The 25125-nt window shown below is 34.8% G+C and overlaps 1 protein-coding gene across 4 annotated transcripts in view; it reads left to right on the top strand.

The window, feature by feature from the left end:
• Positions 1–25125, top strand: part of LOC106877516 (cohesin subunit SA-1) — a 106783-nt gene that overhangs the window by 79623 nt on the left and 2035 nt on the right. For 2 of the 4 annotated variants that reach the window (XM_052974645.1, XM_052974644.1), the window contains exons 24-34: positions 1063–1196; positions 2693–2794; positions 4505–4573; positions 4916–4992; positions 5176–5307; positions 6382–6560; positions 7625–7862; positions 8636–8749; positions 9919–10069; positions 11551–11577; positions 15874–16181. In XM_052974645.1, the coding sequence (XP_052830605.1) occupies positions 1063–1196; positions 2693–2794; positions 4505–4573; positions 4916–4992; positions 5176–5307; positions 6382–6560; positions 7625–7862; positions 8636–8749; positions 9919–10069; positions 11551–11577; positions 15874–15900 (1250 nt within the window). In that variant the 3' untranslated portion in view covers positions 15901–16181. Of the gene's footprint in view, positions 1–1062; positions 1197–2692; positions 2795–4504; positions 4574–4915; positions 4993–5175; positions 5308–6381; positions 6561–7624; positions 7863–8635; positions 8750–9918; positions 10070–11550; positions 11578–15873; positions 16182–25125 lie in introns of those variants that run through there. The other 2 variants (XM_052974646.1, XM_052974647.1) reach the window with 2 other exon arrangements.

The raw sequence follows: 25125 nt of genomic DNA, 5'->3' as shown, positions 1-25125 counted from the left end.
GACTGGCTCCCATGCCGGTGGCACATAAAAAGCACCCACTACACTCTTGGAGTGGTTGGCCTTAGGAAGGGCATCCAGCTGTAGAAACATTGCCAGATCAGATTGGAGCCTGGTGTGACCTCCTGGCTTGCCAGTCTCCAGTCAAACCATCCAACCCATGCCAGCATGGAAAACGGACGTTAAATGATGATGATGATGATGATGATTTTCATTCGTTCAGGAGGTCAATGGTTGTCCTAAACAAGGTTAATCTTCAAGCGACAAGTGACCATTCCTAAAGCATGGAAACCACTTGTAAACTTGTGTTTTGCTCATGGCAGCATCCTTGTAAGCTGTTTGAAGTATGACAACTGTTTCAGCTACCATTTTCCACAGTAGAAAACAGAATTTCACAGAATTTCCTTTGTTTCAGCCATTGCAAAAATTGGTGAAAAGTGGGGAAGCACTGCAAAACAAAGATGCACCATGTGGCAGTATGAGTTCACCCAACGACACTGGCCAACATACTGATGCCTGAGGGTCGCATCAAGTGGTTTCTAGTGGGTTTGTCCCACAGAGAAAGTTTCCAGTTGCTTCTGGGTACCCCCTCCTATATTGTATTCTATCTGTCAGTGGAATTCCATCACTCCTACTCCATTTTTTTTTCTTCTTTCTTTGAAGGCCACAATTTTTGCCAATCATGTTTGATCAGGAATACAAAAACCTATATAGTTTGTCATCACAACGTATTTTAGAAAAGGCTCATTGCATGCAAGTAGATTATCTTTTTAAGTTATGCCTTGCACAATTTACCAGTAACATCATATTACAGAGTTAATATAGTACAAAGGCATGGGGAAGCACTCTTAAATATTTTATCCACGTGTAGATTGAAAAATTGATGACAAACACTACATAAATATTATTAACCTTTTTCTTGAAGAATTTCAACATTTCACCCCCATGACTTCCAAACTGTCACTTATTAATATGATACTACATATTTTTACCTTGTGTAACTGAAGTAAATGATAAGTGTGTACAGTTTGTAAATAAATACTATCTTATGTGATTCTTTAACAGAGGAAATGGATGAAAATGTGAAGATTGAAGAACTCCATAAAAAACGGAATTTTCTGGCAGCTTTTTGCAAGCTTGTTGTTTATAATATAACTAGTATACGCACTGCAGCTGATATGTTTAAACATTATATGAAGGTAGGTTGTTAGAGAAAATTGACAACTTTCTTCCCTGCAATATATTCATAGTTTAGTAGGAGAAAGCTTTGTCACATTTCCCAACCTGGCTGCATTCAAAGGAAAGTACAAAGAGACTGAATAGATAACATTATTGAAAAACATTGCCTTAACAAATCCAAAGAGGCAGCTTTTGAAGATATGACAGCATGAGTAATGATAAAAAAAATTTTTTTTTAAAAAGCCTACATTTGAAACTTAGTGATTTCCCCACCCCCACTTCTCAAAATGCAGGTGTAAGCATCTAGCCAGTCTTGATACTAACTTTTTGAAGCAAAATATCTTTAAAGCTATTTATCTATCTGTTTCATTTCCAGGAATACTTCATATAGGTTTAACCTCAATTCAAACGCCCAGTTACGAATCGTTTTAGTAATGTTTCACTGGTCTCAACACCATTCCTCCATTAGTATAATGGAAAGGCTGTACTACGGTGATTATATATATATATATATATATATATATATATATATAGGGGTGGTTCTTGCCTTAGTAAGAATGTGGAAGGTGCATTCTTCTGCTTCCAAGTTACTGAATTTGACCAGTTGTGTTTGCAACTAAATGTTTGGTAATTTGAAATTTTTAATATTTTCATTTAGTTTACTAATTAGAGGCCAATTAAAATACCAGTTTTAATTTTGCCTTAGTTACAACTGAGTATCATCAATGTATCTTCAGAACTTTTAGCAAAATTATTCTTATACCCTAGTTGTATGTGCAAAGATGGTAAAGAACTTTCCTTTGGTCTACAACAGAAGCTGCACAATTATTTTAAAATTCTGAAGAACACTTATTTCTAAATGGCCTGGCTTTCTTTATAAAATCCAAAATGTCTGCTCTGGTTTCCTATAGATTTAGAAAACTTTGTATAACCATCCTGAGTTATATATGGTATATGCATTATTACTTTTGTATCGACTGAAACAAATGCTCATCATAGTCTCCCATTTAAGACATGATACAGGATTCTCTATAAATAAATAGAGGTTGCTGATAGTGTAGGCTTCTTGCATGCTTTTTTGGAAATATTTACTCTCATCTATTTTGTATGAATTCCAGTTTTGTTTTCAATTAGGTATTTGATATTTATATAGTAAATAAATGAATTTCGTTTACTGAAGACTTCTATAAACTCTGTCTCTGTTAAGGTATTATATGCATGTTTCTTTTTTTAAGTAAGTTCTTCCCTTTCACATTGAACTTAAAAAAACATTACATATATGTAAAAAGCAACAAAAAATATATTTACATGAATAACAGGGGACAATTATTTTCTTTATAAATATAATTCTACGCACTTAGTATTTAACCCCCAATGAAAAGTTTATTTATTTATTTATTTATTTATAGGAAATAGAAAACTATATGGCTTCTAATTTTGCCAGCATGGTTTAAAAAAAACAGTCATTGAAATAAGAATAATGATGATTCTAATTTATCACTTTATTTCTTTTTAGTTTTACAATGATTATGGAGATATTATCAAAGCAACCTTAAGTAAAGCAAGAGAAATTAATAAAGTGGCGACTGCAAAAACTTTGGCTTTCAGCCTTACACAGGTGAGACTTGATGAATAATGTTTTGAATGCTTCTCTCTCTCTCTCTCTCTCTCTCTCTCTCTCTCTCTCTCTCTCTCTCTCTCTCTCTCTCTCTCTCTCTCTCTCTCTCTCTCTCTCTCTCTCTCTCTCTCTCTCCCTCTCTCTCCCTCTCCCTCTCCCCATAACAGCTAACTTACATGTCAATCTCTCCATGGCTGCTTGACTTGCTAGAAATAGTAGTCAAACATCCTTCAAATCACACCCTACTCAATCTTAAAAAAAGAGAGTGTGGTCCTAGATATAAAAACAAGGTAGGATAGTCAGAGTTGGAATGTCTTTGATCAGAGCTGACTTGTGGCTAAACAATAGCTGCAAATCAGAATGGGAGTCCAATGGATTGAAGGTAATGAGGTCCTTGTAGAATGTTGTTTGAGGTTAAATGCAGGAGGGATTTCATATTAACTTTTTTGGCATTCGCTGAATAGTGTAAGGATTTCTCTATGAAGGTAAAATATATTTTCATTCAACACATTCCTGAAAATTTCTAGTGACGTCTTAAAATGTGGGCAATCTCTCTCTCTCCCTCCATTATATCCTTCTCAATTAAGATGACTTTATTAGCTGCATCCATCCTGCCAAAACAAATATATTGCATGGATATAGGGACGTCTGTATGGAAGCCTAAATATATCTTACTTTAGCCACATAACAACCCAAGCCTTGTGAGTTAAACTAGACAGCTGCCTACATAATCAGTGTTAATCCTTTACTGGCCCTAGAATGTCTTTAGTAGAGTCCAGTCTGTTTTATTTAGACCCAATCTCTATTCTGAAAATAACCAATGAGTTGTGGTTTCTTTCTCCTGCTGATTTCAGAGGCTCTGCAAAAGACCATGGGCTCTGCCATTCCACTTCTGACTAAGCCATGGAGGAATTTCAACCATGTTTCGTGGTCTGCTACCACAACAGCTCCTTTATAGGATCCAGTTAGCTCAAGACATCATCAGGAGGAACCACGTCCGGTTTCGGCCCCTACTCCTCTACCGTTTTGACGTGGCAGGGCCCCTCCTTTCGGAGGTGTCTTCAGCTCTGGTGTTGGGTGTATGTCTTTTTTCTTCTATTCCCTGGCCTCTTCGATGCAGCATTAACGAGTGTCAGCGTCCGACTGATCGTCATGTCAAGTTCCCCTTTTTATATCTGCTGCTAGGCTCCAGCAGGCAGCCCCAGCTAGTTGTCACGTGACACTGTCTAAATTTCCCGCTGCTAGGGTCCAGTAGGCAGCACCAGCAAGTTGTCACATGACACTGTCTAAACTTCCCGCTGCTAGGCTCCAGCAAGTAGCCCCAGCAAGTTGTCACATGACACTGTCTGAACTTTAACTGACAATGGAGGGCGCGAAGCCACTTCAGTGTCAGCCTGTCTCACCTAGACATGTTATGACTTTCAAGCCATATTCGGTCTTCCTGCTTCAGCCATATATAGAAGCTGGCTTTTTCGACCGCCTCCTGTATCCTCCTTATCAGTTTTCTCAGTTCCGAGTTTGAAAACGCAAATCTTCTCTTGAATAGCGTTGTCATTTTTCTGTTGGCATTGGCAATCAAGGTCCAGTTGACATTCCAGATAGCTTCCTCAAACACTGACCTGTATGAGAATTAGTTCTTATCCTAATCAAGCTATTCAAACTTTTGCTCTTAGTTTTTCCATATTTCTACCAGTTATTATCTGTTTACAGTTATTCAAAGAAGTTCAGGCGGAGCAACCAGTCATTGATCGATCCTCAGATAGCTTTCAAGCCATTAAAGTAAGTTTCTATAATACTACTGTGTGTTTCGCATTTTTGCATTTATTCTTTGATTTTTATGTCAAATGAATTTCATAATATAAATTGAGATAATATTGTTGCAAAAGAATAATATCCACTCCTTCATCTTGAATTTTCATCTAGTAATTTGATTCCATATTACAATTGTTACAACAAATATGCATGCTTCTTTTCTGAAGCGACTTCTTTTCCTTTCTCTTTTTAACAAAATGCTGACCAAAATAAATTGTAAAGTTAAATCATTAAGAATGAAAACAAAAAAAGGATACTTTCTTGTTTGTGCTTCCTAAATATATCTTAACTTTTATTAATGGTTATCAGGAATTGGCGCGCAGATTCTCTTTATCATTTGGTCTTGATCAAGTTAAAAACCGTGAAGCTGTAGCTGCTATGCACAAGTAGGTTCTGGTGATTTATTTTTCTGCTAAAATTCTTGTTTTTATTACTTTTAATGTCAATAGTTTGATGTCTTTTATCATGCATCAGTGACACTTAAATGTTTCAAATTTATTTCTAGATTGATTTGTAATTATTGCTATTATTTTATTGGATTATTAATGTTAACTTTCTTACACTTCCAGAGAAGGAATCCTCTTCAGTTTAACTCCTGTTTCTAATGCAGCTGATCCAAAAGGAATGCCACCAAATTTGTCATTTTTAGAAATTCTTTGTGAATTTACCAACAAGTTAATGAAACAAGATAAAAAGACTGTGTAAGTAATACATAACTTTGTATTTAGTTGAAGCATGATTTTTGAGTGCATTTTGGTTTGACATGGGTATGGGGTGGGGATGGGGTTTAACAGAACAGTAATGCTAGAGTGTGTTGGGTATGGGTAGGACCAATGCAGTCCTTTGAAAAGAAAATATTCATCATTAGCAGCATTTATAGAATAAATTTCTGCTGATTAGGAAGGCATATCATCATCGTTGTCGTCGTCATCATCATTTAACGTCCATATTCCATACTGGCATGGGTTGGACTGTTTGACAGGATCTGATGAGTCTGAGAACTGCATTATATTCCAATGTCTGCTTTTGCATGGTTTCTGTGATTGGATGCCCTTCTTAATGCCTTGTTACAACAAGCACTGGGTGCTTTTATTTTGAGCCCCCTGCATTATTAAAGTTGCCATGCAGCTCATAGGACTTTGAAGTCGGGGGGTGGTGAGTATCAGCTTCATGTTAGTGGTTGAGGGGTTAAACTATAAGATGTGCTGGGAAGGGATCAGAGCATGTCCTTGTCTAGGATGATTGACTTGTAATAATAATTCAATCAGCCCCCTTGTATCATAAAGCAAGGTGACCAAGATCACATCTTAACCACATTAAAATAATGTTTATTTTGCTGCATGAGATACTTACTAAAACATAATTGATATTATGTAATATTGTTGAGCCAGATTCTGATCAGCATTTTATCACATCTATCACTTGGCCATTCAGAAATTTTTCCTCATGTGCAGCTAATGTATGAACTACAATGAATTTAGAAGTCAAGATGATTGGTTAGTCAGGTTATGCAGGAAGATAGTACTCTCCAAATTAGCAGTGTTGTCGGTTGTCAATTGCTGTGCTAGAGGGAAATAATAGTCATGGAAGGTAAGTTGAATAAGATGCCTTTGGAGTTAGTACCTGGATGTGAAATCAATGTTTCTTAAAAACAATCTGAAAACCAATGTAATGCATGCTAATGTGAAAAATGAACATTTAGACACCACACAGACTTTTAACTTTCTTCTGAAATTATTAAATTGATCGTTTAAAAAAAATGATTTTTTTTACAGATTAAACTATCTGGACAAACATCTTCCCATGGGTGTTCCTACTGATCGCTCAGACAATGAGTCCCAACCATTGATTGCCTACCGTAATAGTCTGGTACAGGGAGAACATGAAATTCATCCTATAACACTGAGACAGGCTACACAAAAGCGATATGGAACCAAACGGAAAACTGATACTGGTAAAATATCTGTATTTTTGTTATTAATAAAGCTGGTAAGTAAACCTAATGAATAGTGCTTTGGCTATTGTGGAGCTTTCCAGCTTCAAGTTAGCTACTTACTGTTTCAGTGTTCAGACCTTGCTGGATCAGCATCACCTATTATTTTTCTCAGGTTGATTAATCAAATATCAAAGACGTTGTTAAGAAATTGACCAGTTTTTGTTGTTTTTTTTCTTAGAGTAAAAGCTACAAGGTTTTGTGTGCGTCACTGTGTATTGTCTTCTCCCTAGACTATGACTTTTCAGACCCACTACTTGTTATTGTTTTTTTATGTTCCATTGATTTGGAAAAGGCATTTGATAGGGTATCACATTTAATAGTTAGGTGGTCACTGAGGAAACTAGGTGTAGATGTAAAGACTGTAGATGCTTGTACAGGCTAAGTGCAAAGATGCAGTAAGTAAAATGGAAGTTGACAGTGATTTCAGAAGAGCTTAAGATTAGACGTCCATTGGAACTCTTGTATACTGATAATCTACTTCTCATATTTGAATTTATAGGGAAATTATAGAAAAATATTCCAGGCTAGGAACTAAACCTAGAACTGAGAGGTTTTAAGGTAAGAAAGAGGACAGGATCCTGGCACTGTTAGGAAAATGGCATTGTTCAATGTGCCGAAAAGGAGCAGTATCATTGCATCGTCTCCAAAGATGAGATTAATTGTCTGAAAAAAATTCTAATCTAATGATAACTAATCTGAAACCTTTAAACTCATTTTATTTCCATTTTTAGGAGTGATGTTCTTAAGAGAGTTCTTCTATTTCAAGGCTTCGTCCAATTTTGACAATCGGATACTTTTTTTTTTCTTTGTTATCATCTGAGCTTTTCTGTCCAGGGGAATGATATTTTTGTGAACTTTGAGCCTTTCTATATGGGACATATATAACACATATAACATACATTGTTGATAGAAATTACTTCCGTTTCCCCATCAGTACCTTGTTTGTGTGTAAGTGTGCAGATATATGAACAGACAACTTAATTTTGAGAACTATGACTGATTAATGGAATGTTGTTTTGTAGCGTCTGGAGATGAGACCATGGATGCAGCTGCATTAGCAAAAGAGGCAAGCAACCGTGCTGCTGCAGCTGCTGCTGCCTCGGCTGTCATAGCAGCAGCACAGGCATCCACTACTTTATCTACACCTCATTTACCTGTGCCACCTACTCCGAAACGTAGGAAACTTGAAGAGGATGCTGACAATACAAATAATACAACTCGTGAAACAGAAAGAGGTTCTGAAGACGATTTCCAGGATTCGTAAGTCCTTTATTTCAATACTGTTACTTCTCCTATACCCTATAAACTGCTGTCTATACTATTATGCCTCCTCCATTTCTCTTTGCACCCACTACACTCTTGGAGTGGTTGGCGTTAGGAAGGGCATCCAGCTGTAGAATCCTTGCCAAATCAGATGGGAGCCTTTATTTCAATACTATTACATCTCTATACCCTATAAACTGCTGTCTATACTATTATGCCTCCTCCAGAAAATGTACATTAAACGATGATGGTGGCAGCGGTGTAGTAGTAGTAGTAGTAAAGCATCAGTCTTTTTGTTTTTGTTTTTTCATAAAACTTGCTTTAAATATTTTGTTAACAACAGAGACTAATTAGTTCTGCAAGATATAATAGCTACTTGCAGTAGCAAGTCAATGGAAGTGCAAGTGTCCCTAATCCATAGGACAGTTTGTTTCATATTTATTATTTTTCATTGCATAACTTGTCGGGAGTCAGTATAATGGAAAACTGGTTCTTTGGAAGGCAACTGCATCTTATTTATAAAATTATTTATAGCAGCAGTCATTCAGATCCTGCTGCAATTAAAAAAAAGCAGTGTAAAAGTACCAAAAAGAATGTGTGCAGAATCTTATGTCACTTTGACAATGTAACTTTTTAAGCACAACTATTTCAATAGAACAGTTCTTATATTTCTCACGTTGAAAGTGTTAAGTATAATTTACTTATCAATGAATTCCATTCTATTATATGTTCCTTTATATGTCTGAGAATTAATGCATTTTTATTTCCAGAATGTCTGATGTCACTCAGCTTTCCCAGATGAATTGGTTGGATTCTTCAAAGCAATCAGACCTACAACAAAGAATTGAAACCTCTAACTACAGTCATTTACGACCACCAAACATGTGAGTATTTGGTCATTCATTCTTTTATTATTGTATAGTTTTATAGTTTGAATACATTTAAGCATTAGATGACACTGATGTGATTGGATTTGGATTTTATTAAAAGTTAGTCATGAAGTTAAGCTTATTGGAACATTTATAGTTCAGCAGTTATAGAGTAATTGGTGCTTCAGATTCTATGTGAATAATTATCTGGAAGAAAATAATTTATAATTTTTCCTATAACTCTGAACTTAGAAAATGGTGTGAAGATTAACAATTAAAGCATTAGAGATAGACAATTTGATTCTATATAGCTTTGGAATAGTTCGATCTTAAATTAGGTTGCAAATATTGTAACCATGAATACTTCTTTAGAATCTAAATGGTTTAAATAACTCGAAACAAGTTTTAAAACAAATATTTTAAAATTATGTTGTAACATAGTGTCTCTTTGAGAGAATTATTAATTCAGTTTCTAAATATGAATTATAATCAAAACGTGGTGCTGAGTTTACTCCACTCACTTAACCATGAGATGACTGAGTCATCGTGAAGATGACAAGTGAAACAAATGATGGGAAATGAATGTAGAAAGTTGAAAAGGACTGAGAAAGACTTAAGATGATGACGAAGTGAATAAGGCAAGAGCATTGGGCAGGTAGGAATGCAAAATGGAGAAAACTATCATGAGGTCTTGAAAACTAACCCTGCTTTAGCAAAGAAAATTATCTTAATTAAAACACTGGTTGTTAGCCATGGAAGCTTTTATTTCCTCCTTATTTCATATCATAGAGGTTGGCTACATTCTTTTGGCATATCTGTTTCTCCAATCATAATGCAATACATACACATATAGAAAAGTGTATTTAGACTACTGAGTCCAATTTAGTCATAACAAATTAAGAATATCTTCAAAGTAAAGGTGACTGAGCTATTTGTTTACATAGTATAGTTTACATAACTCTTTTTACCTATTCTTAACATGAAAAATAACCAATTAGCCAAGCTAGTCATATTATATTTCATTAATAGAATATATCTTGTCTAGAGGCTTAATCTGATTACATCCACTTTGAAAAGATCTATCAGCAAACATTTCTGTTTTGTTAATTAAGCATTGGTTCTTAGACTTGAGGTTTCTTTTGAAATAAAAATAACTTGATATTCATTTGATTTTATGGATGTAGGTCAAGTCTTGAAAATGTATCTGAAGAAGGGGAAAGCCACATGAATGAGTTTGACAATTCTGATGTTGTGTCAGCCAGAGGTCGAGCCCATCATCCTGTCATGCAAGGAGGACTTTTTGAAGAAGATGCACCTCCTATTGAAGATCCATCAGTAAGTGTTGAATGTTAAAGAGGTTCATGAGTAGACCAAGTTTAAAAAGAACCATTTTCTTTTCATTAAGTCTCTCCCCTTCTCTCAGTCTCTCTTCCCTGTTTCCACATTCTCATTCTCTACAAAATTTTTCTCCTTTTTTTCTTTACATTCTCTATTTCTTCCATATCTCCCAACCTCTTTTCTTAATTCTCAATCTTCTCACCTGCATCTAAGAGGTGTAGGCATGCAGCTTCAATCATTGTGGACAGTAACTCATTTTAGGAAGTAGTCAAAATGATACTGAAACACCTGTTCAACCTATGTCAGCATGGAAAAATGGGCTTAAGATAATGATAATTTGGATGGTGGTGGTTGTTAGAGAGAGAGAGAGAGAGAGTGGGGTTCCAAATTTGGTAATATAGTTTCTATAATGCAGATGGACTGCTAATTTATAGTGAATGATTCTTCTAATGAGAGCATCTGTACAAATTTCTTGGCAAATTTAATTTTACCTCTAGCATACAGATTTTTTTGTCTTCCATTATGTAACCTGCTATTGAATAATTTTTAAGAAGTGTTTATTCCAATATTTGTTTTAGAATTGCTAGAATGTTGCCATGCCTAGCAGAATTTTCTACTGAATTTCTTGCAATATATCTGCAATCCACAAGATACAAATTTGGTGTTAATGTCTGCAAATAATAATAATAAACTGTCTTTTGTATTTTCACTGTTAGATCAACAATCTAATAACTATACAAGACATTCATAGTCATAAAAATATTTTAAAATACATTTTTTAAATATGTTATTTGTTGATTATATTCTTATAAAAATTTGTTTGGGAATTTTATGTTCAATTCTCAGCTGGTACTATTTGGTCATTGTCACTGAAACTATTTTCAATTGCTGTTTATTTTGCTTTTGACACACCACATCAAGAAGCCAGCCCCACATCTACCACATGGAATAACATAACCTTTTATTTTATAGAATTTTTTAGGACCATGGTTTATGTTTGATTCCACTCTCATTAATTTTGCACCTAAAAAGTTATCCTGCAACATGATTAGCTCAAAGAAGTAAGCTTAGGGAACTAGTTTAATTGATGCAAAAATAAAAAAAACTATTCTGTTGTGATTTTATGTGCAATATGCTTTATTAGAATATATGCCAGAATGGAAAATGGACATGGACATTTAAGATAATGTTGATGATGATAATGATGACAATATACAAATATGTTTGTGTAGTTTGGAGGATATATAACAATTTGTCAATTTGCATAGCTTTGTACCGTGTCTGATTTGAGGCTAATAATCTCCTTCCCATTTAAATAATGACTTCATTTTTTTCTACTGATTAATATACTATTGAAGTCTCTAGCAGTTATTTGAATATCTTCAATGTCACTCATAAAGGATTCATTTCTTTATTGGAATAGTGATTCTATTATTGAATATTTATGCTTGAGTCTTTGTTATTTTTATTACTCACAGACCCAACAACTGGAATCCATTGCCTTTGTAAGTTTTCTTTTTCCTCTTCAGAATTCTTTATTCTTGCAGTCATTTACTGATGCTTGTTATTATTCACTGATTTCTCAATCTCCCTTTCTTTGTCTCTTTCTCTCAGTGCCTTCCTTTTGACTTCTTCATTAACTGCTGATAATAATATTTATTGGTTTTATCATTTTTATTTCATCTTAACAATCTAGCTGTCAGTGAAAAAGCACTCCATAAAGTACAGATGGTGTGAAGAAGGGTTTTGTTTGTTGGTTTATTTGACCGCCTGGAATGTTTAACAGTTTTCATTACTAACTGTTCCCCCTACAGAAAATCAGTTGGTGGCTTTAGGAAGTTAAAATAGGATAAACTAATATTTTCTATTAAAGGTAACTGCATGGTAGTTTGGTTTCTTTGTGTAGGCAAGTGAAAAAAATTCTTTAGTATTATTTCTGTACATAGCATTTTAGAAAATAACTAGCAGAGATACTCGGCGTTGCCCATGTTACATGCAATGCAAGAATTAGACTTTTCTGTTATATTTTCTCTAATGAACTGGAATACCTATGATTCGAATTTCATCAAAATTGCAGATGAGGGTTCTTTCTCTCTTTACACACCGTAAAAAAATTCTAATCATGACACATGTATCCCATACTACTGATCTTTATGCACAGATTCCAAAATTCCAGTCTTATGGAGCCTGTTAAAATGATTTTTCTCCTGAAAAATGGAGGTCATGGAGCTCTAAAATGTAGGAGTTAAGGCCCCTATTGGGGATGGGTATCTTAATGTCAACCAGAGAAGTTGAATTGCTGAGAATGTTTTTGACTTGGGTCTTATATCTGTTGCTCGAATTTCTTTGAAATAGGAAATATATGTATGTTCACTGGGTTTGTAAAAGAGAGCGAAGCTACAGGAAGCCAAAAGACGAATGATCACAATAAGCAGTCAGCTACTCTACCCTGGTTGTAACTACTCTCCAATGTAGACTTGGCAAAATTGGATAGCCTTAGTTTACTTAGAACAGGCATTTGATAAGTTATATATTTTTCAGTATGGGGGGGGGGGGGCAATGAAAGACATTACATAACCTTCTCTCAGCTTCTCACTTGGGCTTTGCTAGCTTTCTCTCTAAATATAATATCCTGCTATTTCTTTTCTTCAAAGTATAATATTTTATCTTCCATTGACCTATTTATTGTCAAACTCGCTTACCTTTTATAAACTTCAGTTACAATCTTTCTCCATAGCTCAGTAAATTCGATTCACTACTTTTCTATTCACATATATGTTGCCCTTTATTGTGGGAGTTGGTTTTTACAGACGTGTCTTTCTACTTCCTTACTTTCTTGCTATTGACACAGGGGTTTCTGCCTTCTCTCATTGTTAAAGGTATCACTGTTTCTTTTCAGTGGTATTTCTGACATGTTCATCATTAAAGTTTGCATTTTATCCAGTTTTATTTTACATTTCATTTCCTTTTGGACACAGTGGACCAAATGTGTACTCCAATAATAGTTTAATTAAAATTGTTTTATAATTATAATTACTTCAAAATTACTTAAAAGATTCTTGAAATATAACAATCATATAAAACCTTCCTGAAAGCTTTTTAAATCTATTATTACTAAACTGTTAGTTGGATGCTACTAATATGCTTGCAAATTAAATTTTTTTTTCTTTTTTTTTCTTGAAGATAATAGCATTTTTTTTTTTTTTTCTCTCCCTCCAAAAACATTTTTGAAGCATTAGTTTACTGATATTACAGTATTTGATTGTATGCTTCCATTATATTTTCTAAGCTTAGACTTAAATTAAATTTACAATAAACAACTAAGTTGGAATATATCCAGCATTTTATTGTACAACACTTACTTAACTGCTATAATACCCAGCTGAAACCAAAAGGAGTTTGGTTTTCCATTGGATTGTAAGAAAACTGGAGGAGGCACTCAGGATGTCTACTTTTTGTATCTGTTTTTAATGAATTAGCTGTACATAAGATTATCACTGATCTCTAAAATTGGAACTGCTGTTTCTTGCACTGCTCCTTTACAACCTCTTACTATTCTATAATATTTTAATTGTAAACTTCTATTGTATTTATTTGTGTACATGCATACGTGCGCACACACACACACGCACGCTTCCTTATGGTGATCATTGAATCCAAATTGATGAGGAACATTGTCATTTTCTTTTTAGTGAATCCTTTTATACCTGTACATCCTAAGCATTGACAAGCAGTTTTGATTGCAGATGAGATGTTTGGTTGGAAAGGCTAAATATTACATAATGTGTATACCTCTTTTCTTGCTTCAGGTAGTGCCAGGCGTTTCTACCCTTCATATCTTCAACCCCCCACCCCCTCCAATGCTGAGACTGCCAAAGTGAACATTAAGTAGCTAGGTATTTCATTCATGAGTCCATTGTTCCGCTTTAAAATGGTATTTAACTGGTCTTTGACCTTTGTGTTGGTTCACCAGCCAGGCATTAACCATTAAATAAGTGGCTATAGAGGTTTCTAGAAAGTATCTATCTACAAGTCAACCATGCACACTATGTCAGAGTCATTTCAGCTGGTGTGTGTACAACATTATTGCTGACAGTTTAACAAAGAATTTCTGTGTATGTAATCCTATTACACCAGGAAACTGAAAGGATCTGGAGATGTTGGATGCAATAGAACACTTGTGTAATGAAGTTTTATTGCGGCATTGGAAGTGATTATTTCCCTATATCATCTTCCTCTATGAAGGTGATAGTGACAAGGGACTCCCAATATGACTGGTTCCTCATACCAGTTAAAGGGTACTGCTAGAAATCCAAATTGTCAGAAACCACCTAAAAACTGGCTTTCTGTAGGATGAATATGTTCTTCATTTTATCTTTCCATGTGTCTCTGTCTCATGAATGCATGCAGCATTTTTCTTTTCCTGTTTTATGGTATATCATCTATGCCTCAACCTGTGTAATACAATGGCTAATACTTTTCATTTCACTTGAAATGACATCTGCTTGTTTCACAGTTACTGTCTCAACCTGTTTTGTTTTTCATTAAACTTGCTCTTTAATAGTGGTGGGCTCAGGTTGTGCTATTTTGCTTGAATCAGTCTTCTAGTTGTTATTTTTCAAATGTGAACTGTGTGACTCCTACTGAGCTCTGCACTTTCTCTGAGACAAGGACACAATCATCAGCAATTCTTTCTCTCTCTCTCTCTCACACACATCTATTGATGATCAGTGTTGACCATCACTTGGACCTCAGCAATGTTCAATAGAAAAGTCATGTAAGTGACCAGACATGTACAACTCCCACCTGTTCATATAAGCACTATGAAAGCTCCACCACTATGGAAGTGGTGACATTTCATTGTCAGCAACCAAAAAATTCACATCAGTTAGGCCCCCAAATCATGACTTGTGTGTAACTTAGTTTTAAATGGGAAGAATCCTATGTATTCTGCAGTAAGATATAGTCAGCATGATCAAAGATGAAACTGAATGCTTGTGTGACCAGAGACTTGGCAGAGTTTGATTAGAAGCTGCTTTTCAGATATTAAAACATTGATATTGGAAGATAAATATTTAATTGTTACTTAATAGATAATAATTCATTTATAATATCTTCTGAAACATGTATTTTGGTAGTGATATTTACCATTTATTATTCAAACACAAAGATACTGTTACAGATAGTACAATATCTTTGAAGTGGTGACAGGTGTGTGATGAAAGACTTTGTCATTGAGTAACAAATATAAATTAAGTAAATAAATGATAGTGCATGTAATTAATGTGTAAAACAGCAAATGTGACTTTGAGAGAAAACAAAATTAATATAATGGAAATCCTTAAAGATTGAGATATAAAAACTTTTACTCATAGACAATACAGGCTCGAGTTGATGAAAGAGTGTAATGCTATATGGCATTAGCACATAAGAGGTTTTCAGAAATTCATGATGTAACCAGTGAAGAAATCACTAACCCACCAAATTATTTCAATGACTTTTGCCTGGAGGTTTTCATTTTGTATCATCAGATTTTTAAAATTTTGAGGGTAAAAGTTATTGGACTTGAAAATAATAAATCTAAGAGATTGTAATTATGAAAACAAATTCTACTTTGAAATGTTTATCATGAATGATTTAAGCTTTTTTTTGTCTGTAAATTTGTAAAGAGAAAAAAAAAAAGGTATGTATATGTGTTATATTTTATCAGAGGAAATAAAATGTATATTTATCTTGCCATGTAACTTAATTATTGTAACAGAAATTAACTTTTCAATTTTTTTTTTATCTTCAATTTGCAGTCAGAACTGAGTCATCATGGATTTTAGTTTCATCAGAATTACAGACCATTGTTAGATAATGACTTAATTGTCTACAGATTTAGGAACATTCTTATCTCTAAACATTTAAACAAAATGATATCATTATGTTCTATTTTGATAATTTAAACAATTTCTAACCCTTATCTATGTATTTTTTTTAGTTTTGTTTCATATCTCCCCAAAACTTTTGTTCTAAACATAATAATAATAATCAGTTTGTAATCTATAGTTGAAAGTTAATGAAAGTTTGTGCTGTAATTACAATTAAAATAAAATTTTATATTGTATATATATATTGTATATTTTTGTTCACACACCCGCACTCACACTCTAAGTGTTCTCTGATCAGCATATAAACAAATTATTCCTTGTATGACGTTAAAATATTTCAATCCCTCACTCACATTGTTCTATTAAAATAAGAAAGGGAATTATTTTTTATTTGCTTTATATATATATATATATATATATATATATATATATGTATATATATATATATATAATTTCCATTACAGGCTAAGAAAAGAAATTTTATTTTACAAGATAATTTATAAGTGTCATCAATATAACTTTTATTATATTTCTGAATAATCTTGATGCTATTATTTCAAAATCAAAACTGAGAATAGAGGGAACCTATTAAAAAAAAAAAAAAAACAGGAATTAAAACTTAGTACCAATTTCAGTTTGTTGCATTCTGACTTCTAATTGTAATAAGATTGCTATGAAACTAAACTGTATTAAAGACTACTTCAAATATAATGAGTATGTGCAGTCAAGAATGTCTAGTGTGTCATACATAACGATTTAATGATAATAATAGCTAATAATTAGAGATTAACCATTGTGCATACCTGACTATTAACATCTTGTTGAAAATTTTCTAAGTTACAAAACCTCAGAAAATATCTAAAATGGGTTTGTTTATTCAAACATTTATTGTATTTTGGCTTGAAAATTGTTGCTATTGCAGAAACACTAAGGTCAATTTTACCTTTCATCCCTTCAAGGTCAATAAATTAAGTACCAGTGACCACAATCGACTAGTCCCTTCCCCCAAAATTTCAGGCCTTGTGCCTATAGTAGAAAGGATATGAAAGCAGCAAGCTGGCAGAATTGTTAGTACACCAGGTAAAATGCTTAGCAGCATTTCGGCTGTCTTTATGTTCTGAGTTCAAATTCTACCAAGGTCAACTTTGCCTTTCATCCTTTCGGGGTCGATAAATAAGTACTAGTTAATCACTGGGCTCGATGTAATCAATTAGCCCTTTCCCCAAAAATTTCAGGTCTTGTGCCTCTTGTAGAAAGGATTATTATTATTAATATTGTTATTGTTATTAAGGGGGCAAGCTGACAGGCTCATTAGCACACCAAGTGAAATGCTTAGCCGTATTTCATCCATCTTCACATTCGGAGTTCAAATTCCATCAAAGTCTGCTTTAACTTTCATCCTTTCGGGGTTGATGTAATTGACTACCCCACTCCCCAAAATTTCAGGCCTTGTACCTATAGTAGAAAATATTTATTATTGAATAACTAAAAAAAAAACACACTCAAAAAAACATAAAAGAAGGATATTAATAATAAACACAATTAGTGACTGACATGGACATGCAAACATCAAAAACAAACTATGAAATTTTTTTTCCCTTGACCCGTTTGCAGTTTTTTTAATATGAAATTTTCAAACAAACCGAGTTACTCTCTTCAAAAACAATATACCCAGGTATACAAAAAAAAAAAAGAAAAATCACTAAATAAAAGCAAAAATTCAGTAATATCTGCAATGATTCTAATAGTGAGCATTACAGAATCTAAGTAACAAATATAAACTAGTGTTTTGGTTTCAGGTAGTTTAGGATTGGCAGATTCATGTTATATAGAACGAAACATCCTTTTACAATGTGTTTTTATTCATAAATGCAATACAGAGTTGTAATTATTTCTATTATCTGATGCCATAGTGCAGTGGAATATCAGACAAAATGCCTTGCAGTTCTGTCTCTTTATGTTTTAAGATCAGATCCTAAGAAGGTCATCCTTGCCTTTCATCCCTATGGGATTGATGAAGTGCCTATCAAGTGCTGTGATTTGTGTAATGGTCTACCCACCCATCCCCAAACATTCTGGCCTTTACTTAAAATTGTTTCTTGCATAGGCACAAGGCCAGAAATTTGAGAGAAGAGTAGTCTGTACAACTGACATCGACATTTGACTCTATTTTTATGAAGCTCAAAAGAATCAAAAGCAAAGTTAACTTGAGCAGGATTTGCAAAATACCAGAAGGTATTGTGTCTGATTCACTTTCTTGTATTTGCACAGGTGTTGGGGGGTGGGGGTTATGTGGAGCAAAATTGTTTTTTAAGATGGATGTTGCACGTAGCTAATCACCAACCATGATGTAGGAATGGAATGGAATGGTTTTTAAGGCAAGTTGAAGCAATTACTGTTAGGCCTTGCTCAGTTTCTGTTACCTGGGCAACCAAGTTAGCAGTGGAGAAGAGAGTTCTAAAAGTGTAGTTGCTAGAATAAGAATAAGCTGGTCAAAGTTCAGAGAGTTTCTACCTTTGTTGGTAACTAGGGGCCTCTCCCTCTAAGTTGAAAAGCAGATTGTATGATGCCTGTGTATGTGCAACTATGTTACGTGGCAGTGAAACATGAGCTTTGACTACAGAGGACTTGCAAAGGTTTGAAAGAAATGAAGCTAGCATGCTCTGTTGGATAGGTAATGTCAGTGTGCAAGCACAACAAAGTGTAAGTGATTTAAGAGGAAAACTGGGTATGAGGCATCAGATGTCATGTGCAAAAGACTGCACTGGTTTGGTCATGTGATGTGTATGAATGAAGACAGTTTCATAAAGAAGTGCTGAGTTCTGATTGTGGAGGGTACCTGTGGAATGGGTAGACCCAGGAAGTCATGGGACAAAGTGGTGAGAAAGGATCTTTGAATGCTGGGCCTCACTGAGAAAATGACAATTTTCTGTACTTGCTTGAGTGTCTCTTCCCAATACATTTATGCATCATGCAATTAAGGAGAATGAATTATTGAAATTAGCCCTTACTCATTATTCCCCAGTTTAGTCTTCATTTTCTTAAGATTATCAGGTTAGGCATTAGTGTGTGAAAAATTAACTTGGAATCTAACAAAAAAGAATATCAATAGTTAAACACCAAAAATTATCTAGATATTTTATTAGCAATCTCAGTAACAATTTGGTCGAAGTTGAGGAAAAATTTCTTGTAAAGAAGTACCTGTTACCTGACTGTTTCAAACTCTAACTTCAGTAACAACAACTATGTTGACCAATTTTTACTCCCAATGATGATGCAATACTTGCATTGTAATGGTTTCAGACAGGAGAAAATAATGAGAAATCAGAAATTACCAATTTAGCCCCTTTATATACATGTACACATGTAATGTAACTGTTACATAGTGATAGAATCCTTCAGCAAAACAGTTACAGAGTAAATCCAAGATACCTAATTCACAAAACATTAACTTGTGATCACTGGAATACCAATGCATGAATAATTATTGCTTATTAGGCTAATATGAGCAGGACAAAATGGCAGTACCTCCTTACACATTAGCTAACAACAAATCCTTTTTAAGAACAGTCTATAATCTTCCATGTGATTTTTAACTCATGTAATGCTGCCTGCATATACATTTCCCAATCCTATTAGAAACTAGAGATTTCCATGAAATCCAGTTCAGTATAAAAATAATGACACTGAAATAGCACTGATTATTTTTTTTTTTACATGTACAAATTCTCCAATAAAATCATTAATAAATATCAATTCTAACACCCCTGATTCTCAAAAATTGAAGGAAGAAATTGAAATTCAATGAATAAGAAAATAAATGTGGATGGTGCAAACAGAGTTCTTTCTAAAAGCAGGCTAAACTTTGTTTCTCATACAGATGGAGTGCTTCCTGTTTTCTCTCTCTCAAGAACAACACTATTTGAACTGTAGTTCAGAATTTGGTGATAGTTGCTGTTATTTGCAGTACAGGATTTTTAGAGTTAAAGTCCTATCACAAGTAAGATACCAGACTGCTCTCAGAGAAAAGATGTGTTGTCCTCCTGACATTAGAATCCATCGTAGTCAAAGCCACCACTTTCATACTCATGATTTTTATAAGCAAAATGTGGGCAAGAGAAAACTAATTGGTTTGAGTACCTGCAACAGAGCACTAAAGGTGCACCCCTGAACCAAGCAGCAATGAGTTCATTATTTTTCTACAATGCTGCAGCTTATGCTAAAATGAAAAAGAACCGTGTGATAGATCTGGTCATCACTTGTAGAGACTATCTGAAAGTATATCTAGGAAAATAGGCACTATATATGTATATTGGGTATACAGAGCAGAAGGAACTCTTTGGTCCTGACAGATAACTTCATTTCTTCCTCTAAGAAACTACAGCATGGACTGGTGGTGGGGTGCATTTTAATGTGATTGAGGAGCATCCAATTGTTAAAATCATACAACCCCCTTCAAAAATGTATGACATAGCATAACACAGCAGTACTGAAACACTATACTTGAAAAGGTCTTCAACTAATGAAAATATCTGTGTAAACAATGATACACATGTACATTCACCTGTCCCTCTCCCTCTTGTATCCTTTCATACTCATCTTGTACCTCTCAAGTTTGCTCTGACACACTACTATCTTTACCTTTTGAGCTACAGCTATTCACCCTTATATAATGTAGGATAGCTTTTATGTATTCCTTTTATAGCAAGACACTTGTGCTCGTCCCTCTTTAGGCATTATCTTTTCAGTACCTGGTATAAAGCCCCCACTTGGTTTTGAGGGCTTTTTCCTTTTTCTATCTTGCAACTTACTTTGTGACTTCACTAGTGTCATTGGCATGAAACAAGACCCAGTACACTGTAAAGTGGTTGGCATTAGGAGGATCATCCAGCCATAGAAAACATACCAAGGCTGACACTGGAGTTCAGCATAGCCTTGCGGCTCACCAGATCCTGTCAAACTGTCCAACCCATGCCAGCTTGGAAAATGGACCTTAAATGATGATGATATCTGTATCATCATTTTTACATGTTTTTTCTATGATGGCATGGACTGGACAGATCTCTTCCATGACAGTGTCTTGTTCCTTATCCTTTTGTCATTTGATACACTCAATATAGAAGTACCAGTGTGTCATGTTCTATATCTGGTGTGTGGTTTTTCAGTGTCCACACCTACAAAAGAGGTTAGTCTCATATACATTGGTATTTTTGGTTTGAAAAGAAGGGCCATGGCATTTGTAGATTTTCCAAGATCAACACTTGAACAACTGCAGAAATAACATGCAGAGAGGGGATTCTAAAGGAAAATATGTATTTTGTGTAGGAGTCAATGGCCTGAGTAGGACTGAACCCAGAAATATGTGGTTGGAAAGCAAACTTCTTACCACATAGCCACCAATATATTCAATTCCATTTTCCTATTTATTGAGTAGCATCGCTATATTGTTTAATATTTATTACTTAATAAGACAGCAAGCTGACAGAATCTTTAGCACACTGGGCAAAATGTTTAGCAGCATTTCATGTATCTGTCCTGAGTTCAAATTCCGCTGCAGTCGACTTTGCCTTTCATCCTTTCAGGGTCAATAAAATAAGGACCAGTTGAGCACTGGGATTGACATAATCGACTTGCCCCCTCCCCTGAACTTGCTGCCCTTGTGTCAAAGTTTGAAACAAATATTTATTACCTATAAGGCAGCAAACTGGCAGAATCGTTGGCACGCTAGACAAAATGCTTAGTGGTGTTTCTTTCAATTTACATTCTGAGAATATATGCTGCCTGGATCAGCTTTACCTTTCATCATTTCAGGATCGATAAAATAAATACCAGTTGAATACTGAGGTCAGTGTAATTGACTTACGCACTCTCACGAATTTGCTGGCCTTGTGCAAGATTTGAAATGAATATTTATCACTTTCTAAAACAAAAAAAAGATGGATTTAAAGTATTACATGAGAATGACCTGAGGTCAAACAAATGTGCCAATATCTAAATAAAAACTATTATAAATTGTGCATTTGTTATATATTGAGTCCTACACATATAAGTAGTCCACTTTGATTGAAATAATACAATATATACACACACAAGGTGTTCAGGCTAAATATAACAACTTTAACATTTTTCGTGAACAATCAACAGCATTAGAGAGCATAAAGATTAAAGTTGCTGAGAAAATATTTGCAGACATGGACAACTGGAAACCATCTGAATATTAGAAAAGAGCAGGGTAGCAAGATGGCAGAATCATTAGCACACTGGGCAAAATTCTTAGCAGTATTTTGTCTGACTTTACATTCTGCATTCAAATTCTGCTGATGTTGACTTCACCTTTCATCCTTTTAGGGGTCAATAAAATAAGTACCAGTTGAACACTGGGGGTCGATGTTATCCACTCCCCTGAACTTGCTGGCCTTGTGCCAAAATTTGAAACCAATATTAGAAGAGCTACCTACATTATAATAACTTGTGCTGGGTATCAAAATGCCGACATCATGATGGCTGCACTATACTCTGTGAACACAAAAGGCTGTAAGATGTGACATGGACATCACAAAAACTAAGTTCTCTCAAAGTGTGATGGTCTTTAGGTGTATCTCCAGTGAGGGTGACATCATGTCACTCGACATCTTTGAATAAAGCCTCAATTCAGATGGCTATGTGAAGCTGCTGGAGACTTATCAAACCCTGACAGGAGGAGGTTGCTGGAAGGCCCTATGTGTAGCAGCAGCATTTAGCTCTTTGCCATTCTTCTGGAGAGTGAGAAGTGGTTATTGGAGAAGTTCTACAACTTCAATCCCAATTTCTGACTTTCTAATTCCCCCAATTGTAATCCCATAGATTACTATTTTGAGAAAGACATCAACTGTTCTGCCTGCAACACCAAGGACATGTTTCAAGATCTCTGAGGGACACTGAGAAATGCATGTGCCAGGTTCCAAGAGCTGTCTTGAGGTTGTGGTGGAAGCTGAGGGCACCAATCCTTACCTGTTTTCAAGCAAGTAATATTTTTCCATGTCTTGATGTGCTTTCACAGAAGATCACACAATGTCAAGATAAAGAGATATAAACATGTATACGCACAAATATAATTATAGCATGTACACACCTGTTCGTTTAAATCGCCTCATACTCTACATACATATACTTGTTTGTTATGGTAACCAAACATTCTTTTCTTTTGTTTCTCACTCCCAATCCAAACTTCTTTCTCTCCTTGCAGTCCGTTTCAAACTTTGCGGTGAAATCTTTCATCACCTAGGTGTAAGTGGATTTGTGAGCTGGTACTTTCTCTAGCTTTTGGTAGAATCCTTCCCTTTCATCATCTTCACCAGCATTTACGGGAGCATAAAATAGAGGAGGGAAGTGATGAAATTGAGGAGATAAAAGAGTACACCTACTTAGTGCACACTGAGAATATATGTTGAGATATGAGATATTCTCTTGAAGAGAATAAGAGCAGGAATGGAAGATGTTTACCACAATAAAGGATGTGATCCGACATGCCAAACTCTTCGCCAGCACAGCCCTACCTATGCTCTTGGATGCAAGAGAGATGTGGGCGACCACGAAGAGGGAAGAACATTGATTGGTTTCAATGCAAAAGGCCATGGAAAGATTCAGGCTAGGAAGATCATTACAAGAGTACAGTGGAAATGAGTTAATTTGAGAATAGAGCAGAATGAATGATGTGATTGCAAAATATCAAAAGCATGTTCTGCTGGGCCAGAAATGTCACAAGGGTCATGAATAACAGGTGGACCATGCACTTATCATGAGATAGGAAAAGACCACTTTGAAGGCCTCTATGACAAAGGGAAAATGATTTGGTTAAGCAATTTGTGATAAGATAGAATAGCATCACAAATTGGAAGAGTTGAAAGTACACTGTCACCAGCAATAACATTTAATAGTCTGATACAGTGGGAAAATATATGTATATACACACACACAATGAGTTTCTTTCATTCAGTTTCCACCTACCAAATCTACACACAAGGCCTGGGGTGATAGTGGAAGACACTTGTCCAAAGTGCTACAGTGTGACTGAACCTGGAACCATGTGTTTGGGAAGCTAACTTTTCACCATACAGCCAGGTCTGTTGAGATACATTCCTAAATATTCAGAGCTAACTGCATAGAGAAATACAAGTATCTAGGTTAGTTTTTAAAAGTGACATGAACATAAATGAAGGTAATAAACATCACCAAACTGACCCAATCTAGAAACTTGCTATACCCTTAAACTTTATAATCTAATGACTTTAGACAATCTCACACATTGTGTTCAGAAGTTACAATGAAATTGGGAAACAAGTTTACTGGAGATCTAATGCTATAAAATTATTGAAAAGGTTAAATAAATCAGTTTTAATCATAAGTAGACAGACCATTAATTCAGTTGATAAACAGCAGTGTGAAACAGGACTGCACATGCTATATCTGAGATGAGGGTTCAGATTTTGGTTCTTCCTCACACAATAGTTGCTTTTTAAAGAATACAGTTAATGTCATCTGCATTTTCTTAACATTATTAACTGTAGCATATCATGTTTAGAACACCTCTTCCTGCCTTGCTGCTGTGCTTTCAGCCTGAATATTGTCAGTTTACTGGCACCCAATTGCCATAATATTGGTGATGCTGTTACTAAGGTATTCACTAAGAAATCTGATAATGGCTCTAAAGTTGGGTCAAATTTATTTGGGATGCTTTGCTTATTCTTGTAGCTCTTCAACAGATAAATTCTTACTATGCAATTTTGCTAACTTCTCCCGAAATTTCCATTTTGCACTTTCTCTTCATTGGCCAGTTCAACGATATCATTGATGCCTGCAGATATAATTACTTTGTAAAATTTCAGGATGTTATTGTATGCTTCTAGCTATAGCTTCTAAACTCTTTTCATCTTGCTCTCTATATTATCTATACTCTTCATAAAATGATAATTTTACCAAAGCTCTGATAATTTTTTTTATCTCTGCCATCTGTTTCTTCAATAAGTTTCTTGAGAGTGCAATGATGGTAATAAGCCCAGACATTATTGAAGTTTCCGGAAGTATTACAGTAAAATAGTAGTATTAAATGATCTTTTTTTGTCTTCAAACCTAGAAGTGTTTTCCATTTTGAGAGATGAGAGCATGCAGTTGTACTTTTTCTTAACAAAAAAAAAAAAAAAA

Source organism: Octopus bimaculoides, chromosome 19 (genome assembly GCF_001194135.2).
Source record: "Octopus bimaculoides isolate UCB-OBI-ISO-001 chromosome 19, ASM119413v2, whole genome shotgun sequence".
Taxonomy (NCBI): domain Eukaryota; kingdom Metazoa; phylum Mollusca; class Cephalopoda; order Octopoda; family Octopodidae; genus Octopus; species Octopus bimaculoides.
Note: the sequence above shows the minus strand (reverse complement) of the source record. Positions and strands in the feature narration are given on the sequence as shown.